The sequence below is a fragment of the Condylura cristata genome, unplaced genomic scaffold (assembly GCF_000260355.1).
Source record: "Condylura cristata isolate star-nosed mole 26May11 unplaced genomic scaffold, ConCri1.0 scaffold00017, whole genome shotgun sequence".
NCBI lineage: Eukaryota > Metazoa > Chordata > Mammalia > Eulipotyphla > Talpidae > Condylura > Condylura cristata.
The window spans coordinates 30,184,225-30,191,282 of record NW_004567118.1 but is presented as its reverse complement, the minus strand read 5'-3'; the positions used below and the strand labels follow the sequence as shown (position 1 = coordinate 30,191,282).

The window sequence follows — 7,058 nt, the reverse complement described above, 5'->3', positions numbered from 1 at the left end:
AGACATGTGAGAAGGTTTAATACAAAATAACTTATAAATAAAAGGTTTGTATTTACAAGGTCCCTTCTCAGATGGAACCAGTTGTTTCCAACCCAGTGGAACGATGAGTCAGAGTTGGTGCTAGAGGATCACAGCCCAAGTATCACAAGCCTGGATTTAAATAGAAAGAAGTTAGCACAGGTTGTGTGTCATCAAGAAAGTTACCTCAATATGTAGTTAAAGATTTTTTTTTTATGCATACAAGAACTGGGGTATATGGGGGGAGGGGGTTGGGTGGGTAGAGTTTTCACCAGAGACAGAGTGGGGAGCAGACCAGGTGGCCTGACTGAAATACACTGCCTAGAGGAGCAGCTGGTGGGACAGACGAGGTCTGCTGTGCTCCCTGGCCAGGGGTTGAACTCAGGCCCCAGTGGAGATAGCATGGCAGCACTGAGATTTAATCCTAGGTCACCAAGGAGACCCCTCCACATAAGGTTAAAAGCTGTAATGGCATTTAAGATGTAATTACATCTTTTTTTCCTCTGTATGCTGCTGGTCAAATGAGTGACAGCAGGTCCATGACAACTGCTATGCTGCAGCAGCAAACTTGGCATTTGGGTAAGCCTTGGTTTCCTCTTCAGTTGCCCTTTCCTTTCCCTGCAGTACTTGGTCTGGAAATTTCACACACAAGGAGCTCTGGACTCCAGCTCCGCGCCACTAGACTGCAGATGCCTCACTTGTTCATCTCAGAGAAGGCAAAAGCTAAAGTCACAGGACCTGTGAGCTGTCTACTTCCCTCTTCCTCCACTCATTTCTACAAATGTTTGGCACCTTCCATGTACCCAGAATTGGGAGTAAAGATAAGATAAGGTTCTTGCCCTCACAAAGACACTGACTGCAGCAATGAGACAGGGACAGGGCACAGTGGAAACTGAAGAAGAGCCTGGACAGCTCTGAGGGGCAGCCTGACTATCTGGTACCGGACATCTGTACAAAGGACCCCTGAGCTGAGCTGGGAAAGCCAAAGGCACTCCAGACTGAATCCATGGAGGCCTGAGATCACCTGCATCGAGAATCTGCCAGCAGCTCTTGATAATCAGACTAAACTGCATTTTTAAAACATTTACCTGTTTCTAAGCTGTTATTTCTAACAAAGTGGGAATAAAACCAATCACTGAACCAGTCATACCACAGAGTCCCATGGGAGGCTTACCAGACAGCTCATGAGGAGACTGGCCTTTTCTTCTGTCCCTCCAGTGAGTGAAAACTCAGGTGTGTGGGGACAGTGCGCACTGTGCTCATTCACACTGTCCTCTAAACAGGCACGAAGTTGTTGTTCTGTCAACTCTGGAGACTAAAAAGAAAGTTAAACTACAACCTAATCACAGTCAATAGGCTGAAAATTCTAATGCCAACCAAGAACCCCATGTTACTGACTAACTCTGGTGGCTTGATTCTGTGGACCTTTAGGAGCGGGCTCCTGATGTGCTGAGATGAGCTCCACCTCACTGCTCCAGATGAACCAGCGCTGTACACCTGCCACAAACACTGCCTCACTCAACACACTGGAGACACCCAGAGCTGGTGGCGGTCACCTTCTAGCCTCGTACATGCTCTGCTCCAAGGGCTGAGAGTATTCTTGTCAAGAACCACACTGTTTGGGCCCCACTCCGTTTGTGGCCGTTGAATTTGCTAATGTAATTACATAATGTCAACCAATGAGAATAAGGATTATTTTTATGATAAATGGAATGTTGAGAAAACTCAAAAAGCTAGATTGCTTAAAAAAAAAGGTTAGGTAAAAGATGGGGAGGAAAAAGCCTGAAGGTGTGCACACAGCATCTTGATGCACTTTTACAGAAACAAAACTGGAAGCTCTAGACACTAATGGTTTCTGTGGGGAGGCAAGGAATTACAACTAATTTGCAGTGCTTGCCAATTTCCATATTATTTATATTCTTGCCATCAAGCCACCAGTGTGAATGTAACATGATGCTGGAAAGAGATACATAAAACTGACTCCAGCACACCAAGGAAGGTTAAGAAAGCAGATGTTTGTGGAAGAGGTGACACGATCTGTGTGGAACACTTACATGTGAGGGGATGTACAGGCCACACTGACACATAACCACTCCACTTGCTATCCTCAGGTTGTACCTAGAGGCAGAATTGGGATCCCATAGTATCATGGACAGCAGAGCTGGATCTCCAAACCTTTCCCAGCAATAACTCTGGGGGGAAATCCCACTCACTTGGGAGTGAGGGGTGGAAACAATAATGCTGAAAAAGTTTTGAAAACTCTTACTTTGTACACACAGGACAGATGAGGGAGTTTGCTTCCCACTCAGTCAGCATGATGCTGAGACACTTTTCATCAAACTGCAAGCTCTTCTCATACTCACTGATGATGGACTGTTCTGCAAGACAAAGGCCAGCTGGGGTACTTTACCATGCTTCAGGCACACTGCCTCGCCTTTCTCACTAAGCTTCACCTCCAAAGGCTTCCTTCATACAAGAGAAAATGAAGGTAAAAGCATGCTCAAATCATTAAATATTTACTGCTCCATCTTGTTGGATGCTCACCCCACATCTTGAAGGCCACAGGAGGAGAAATACAATGTTGGGATCCCAGAACCAACTGGAAAAAGCACTTAACTTTTGACAGGCTTACCCTGCTGAGTCTAAAGTGATCTTCCCTCAATACCCGTATACTCAAAAGTCCACATTGTTCAGACCTGTGTGTGCACTCAGCAGACATGACGCAACAATGCTTAGTAAGGGGAGGCAAGGAACATGAAAATAAAAAAGACTGGACCTGCTCTTCAAGAGCTCACAGTCCAGGCTCTAGTCAGGAGTCAGCAAACCATAATCCACAGGCTACATCCAGCCCAAATGTATGTCAGAATATAGCCATGCTGATTTGTCTATGTATTGCTTGCAGCTGATTTTACAGTACAGCAACAGAATTGAGTGGTTGCAAAAGAAACAGTATGGAGCCTAAAATATTCACGCTCTGGCCCTTCACAGCAGTTTGCCAACCTCTGCATGAGTGTCCTTATAACTGAGTATATATAGCAGAACACAGGGAAATCTCTGTTAGTGAGAAGCAAAACACAATAAAATAAAAATATAAATAATCTCAAGAATTTACAATTTAATTGGAGTCTGTAATACCAATCACAAGTATTCTGTTGTGATCCAAGATCTCCCACAAAATGTTTTTAACCACCACCCCCATATAACAATATCAACCATTACAACTAACACATAGCACTTACTGTGTGTCAATGCCAGTCCCTTATGTATATTAATATCTTCACTAGGATTATTATTAAAGGTAAAGAACAGACACAGGCAGATTATATATTTTATACATAGTCATACAAATTAAGCTAGTAAAGCTAAGAGGTTAATTTTAGCAGTCTGGCTTTTGTAGCTCCATGGTAATAACTATTGTTTACTGAAAGCTTGTTTAGTCCTACAAACAAACTTATAGGGTAGATGTGTTATTCCTATTTTACTGATGATCAGAACTAAGTCAGCAAAAAGATGGATAGAGTAAAAAAAGGAGCGCTAAGAACTGATCGTGCCTAGACAAAAGGTCAACATTAGAGCAGATACAGGCTATAGACTACTCCCGAGGGGTGACCTTGGTCAGTCAGCTCCTGCTGAATTTCTTCCAACACAGTCAGGTCCATTGGTTCTTCCACCTGCAAGAGACAAGTGCATCATCAGAGATTTGAAGCTACAGTTAGCTAACAAGCTGCCAATAATTCATACTTGGAGCCCAGGTTTACCTGAGGAAACTAGTACAAATTATGCAGACAATGGAGTATTAATGTGATCATTCCGAGAAGTCACCCACAAATGATTAAACTACCCAGTAGTCAAATAATGGCACCCTATTTTGGAGAACTGCTACATATGTAATTTTGTCAAAACTATATGGAAAGTTTCTAACTTCTATAAACATCAGTTTGGGTCTGTAAAGTAGGAACAAAACCTACCCAAGAGTGTTACTGTCAGCACTATTTGTGGTTATATCTATCACATTTGGCAGACAGCAGGGCAAGTAGAAAACATCAAATAACATGACACCAGTATAGACAGCCTGGGTGTTTTCAATGCAGTTCCCAACATGCTTTCTTATAGAGTCCTTACAATCCTAACAATAGTATCTCCCTGATTTTATAGATGGGAAAACTAAAGCTCAAAGAGGCAGAAAGGAGTTAAGATTCAAACAGCATAATCAGAATCAGAATTCCAGAACCCTGACTTCCAATTCAGTGGTCTTTCTGATATGTGGTAAATGATTTCCTATCCACACCCAGCTCCCAACTCTGGTTGAGATTAGAATCATAAAACTTCTGTAGACCTATTTAAAAAAGGTTCCTGGGGAGAGGGAGGAGGAGGACAGAGGTGAGGACAAACAGGGGAAGGGCACAAGGGTCTGTGGTAATGGACTATGGGTTCTTTGGAGGTGCACGCACTACAGCAACACTTGAAGGGGGCAGCCTACATTTCTATAATGCAAACAATGACACATACCAATATTAATGCAATACAAAAATTTACCAAAAAAGCTTCTGGGGACCTAGCTCATGCCTACTGAATCCAAATTTCCAGCAGTTGAACCAACAAAGAAATCTCTTAATTTCATAAGTGATTATGGCATAGCAGGTCAACAGTGTGATATTTAGAATTAATAATCTAGAAGAACATAACATTAAAAGTAGAAGAACCAGGCCTTCCCTGGTAGCGCAGCGGGTTAAAGCACAGCACTAAGAAGCTTAAGCCACTTCCGCATGAGTTCGATCCCCGCCTGCCCCAGAGGTGACCACATGGCATGGCAGATCTCTCCTGACCCGCCCGCTGCTCCCCTCAGCAGTGTACCTCTCGATCTGCCTGTTCTGCTCCCCACTCTGTCCCTAGTGAATCCTCTCACACTCCACATCTCTGGCCTGTACCCCAGTTCTGTATGAATAAATAAATAACCTTTAAAAAAAAAAAAGTAGAAGAACCTGGGTGAAAGACAGACGCCTGACTGAGGGCTAAAGGGTAGATGGGGTTGGGTTAGAAGGCTTGGGTAAGTAGGTATAAGGGCAGTAGGCACGCTCCCTGAAAACACACTTTCCAGCCTGACCTGAGTCAAGACCTCTGGACTGCTCTCCATTGACTGCAAAGCATTCCACTCTTCTTCCATCACCTCCTGTACAAGGGTTTTCTGCATTCTCCCTGGCACAGTCTGGCGGTATCTGTTCAGGACCCTGTCCCGGCTGTTTCTCATTCTCTCCAGGCATCCCTTGGAAAAGGAAAGAGTTTTTGGCTTTTTTTTTTTTTAAGAAAAGGCAATTCCATTAAAAAAAATAAAACAACCTTTACCTTAGTTAAAACATTAAAGAAAATTTATGAACAAAATTTCACCTACAATCTTATACTATAGCTATTTTTTAATATTCCTCCCCAGTCCTTACTCTCATGTACATATGTACATATGAAATTATGGTTTGCTCATGTATTTCCAAATGAGCAAATTGTATCTTCAATGCCAGCTTTCTTAAAGTTTGGGTGATAATAGCCCAACTGTGCTATTATGGGACTAAATTTAGCTTGCTTCTAAAAACTTGCTGCTCTGGATATGGCTACGGTACATGCTTCCCTGTACAACAAAGGTCCTCGGCTTAAGGTGATTTTGTCCCCCAAAGGGCAGCTGATAATGCCTGAAGACATTTTTGGTTATCACAAATCTAGTTGCAGGATTTCTAGTGGGTTCAGGACACTCCTAAACTAATTCTACAATACACAGAACAGCATCCCAACAACAAAGAATCCCTCAAAATATCAAACCCTGCTTGATATCTAGCATTATTTTCCTGGGATATACCCACTACTTCTGGGGTTCGTGGTGAGGTAGACAACATTGCTTACAGGCATCATGTTGAGTTTAGAGTAGGTCAGAACTGAAGTAAAAGCACTGCTCTACTGAGACTTAGTAACCGAGGCTTCTCCCAGGACTATGAATTTCTTTCTCCCAGGACTATGAATTTCTTTCTCACATGGGTACATATGTATGGAGTGCTTCTTTCGGTGCCCACCTACCTAACAACAGCAGGTGCTTTGTAGAGGTGTAGAAGAGCGATTATGAACACCCTCACATTAAAAACAAACCCATACTCAAAAGTAAAGTTTCCTGGATGGGACGGCCCGGGCTAATCCAGGGGTCCAGAAACGCCGGAGTGGGAGGCAGAGGGCGATTGGGGGGATGCGGGTGGGGGGGGTTAAACGGAGAGGACGGTGGCCAGGGCCCCTAGGGAGCCATGGATTCCAAAACACTTTCACCGGCCAGGCGCTCCCAATATCTACCTTACCCGGCCGGGCTGAGGCGAAGGCACGGGGAGAGTGGTTCCAGGGACGAGCTAGGGAAGTAACGACAGCTCATACAAGGTTTCCTAAACCTCACACTTACCTGCCTGAAAGCCTCTTTCCAAGGCGGTGAGCCCACCTGTTTGTACAACAAGCGATGCGGAGATTCCGAGGCCTCTGCCATATCCTTTCGCGGGAATTGAGCCAGAATGCCTCGCCTCCTTGGGGCGCGCAGGACTCTGGGAGTTGTAGTTGCTAGGCCCTGAGCGAACTAGCTTACAGGGAATTCTGGGAAGTGTCGTCTTTACCCGCGGAGCCTTAACTAGGTAACGCAAGGGTGAGTGGTTTAAGTAGTAACATTTGTGAAGTCAACTCAAAGTGGATAGAGGAAGGCTTGTTTGTTTTGTTATTTTTTTTTATTACTGAGCGAGGTAGGTCCTGAGGGGAGGTTTTCTACGTCTAATTTCACCGATAAAGGCCCCAACAGGCAACTACACACAAGGTTTAGGCACTCCTCCAAGAACTACACTTGTAGCTCCGAAGCGTTCTCAAAACAAGCCTCGCCCAGCCGACCCTTTTGCCCCACCCACTGTGGCGTCTGAATAAATAATTAACCGGCAATTGGCGTTCCTCAGGTCTTCGCCTGCCGGGTACGCCGTCTCAGTCTTCGTCCCGCCCCAACTCTAGCCTCGTGCTTCCGGGGTGTCTGCTTGATG

At 44.4% G+C, this 7,058-nt stretch overlaps 1 protein-coding gene across 1 annotated transcript; it reads right to left on the bottom strand.

The window, feature by feature from the left end:
• Window positions 1–15: 15 nt before the first annotated feature.
• RPAIN (RPA interacting protein) lies at window positions 16–6,557 on the bottom strand. The gene is made up of 7 exons (XM_004684738.2): window positions 6,446–6,557; window positions 5,123–5,281; window positions 3,629–3,689; window positions 2,285–2,396; window positions 2,073–2,136; window positions 1,193–1,333; window positions 16–150 (listed from the first exon to the last, which is right to left on the bottom strand). Exons 1-7 carry the CDS (start codon window positions 6,524–6,526, stop codon window positions 121–123), a joined length of 648 nt encoding a protein of 215 aa, XP_004684795.1. The 5' UTR covers window positions 6,527–6,557; the 3' UTR covers window positions 16–120.
• Window positions 6,558–7,058: the final 501 nt, after the last annotated feature.

Bases quoted from the DNA above. Each gene is read 5' to 3' on its own strand.
- RPAIN (XM_004684738.2), bottom strand. From the start codon at position 6,526: ATGGCAGAGGCCTCGGAATCTCCGCATCGCTTGTTGTACAAACAGGTG. The intron at 5,282-6,445 runs GTAAGTGTGAGG...TCCTTTTCCAAG, and splicing joins GGAAAGAGGCTTTCAGGCAG to GGATGCCTGGAGAGAATGAG. The intron at 151-1,192 runs GTAAGCCTCCCA...ATTTAAATCCAG, and splicing joins GTCTCCTCATGAGCTGTCTG to GCTTGTGATACTTGGGCTGT.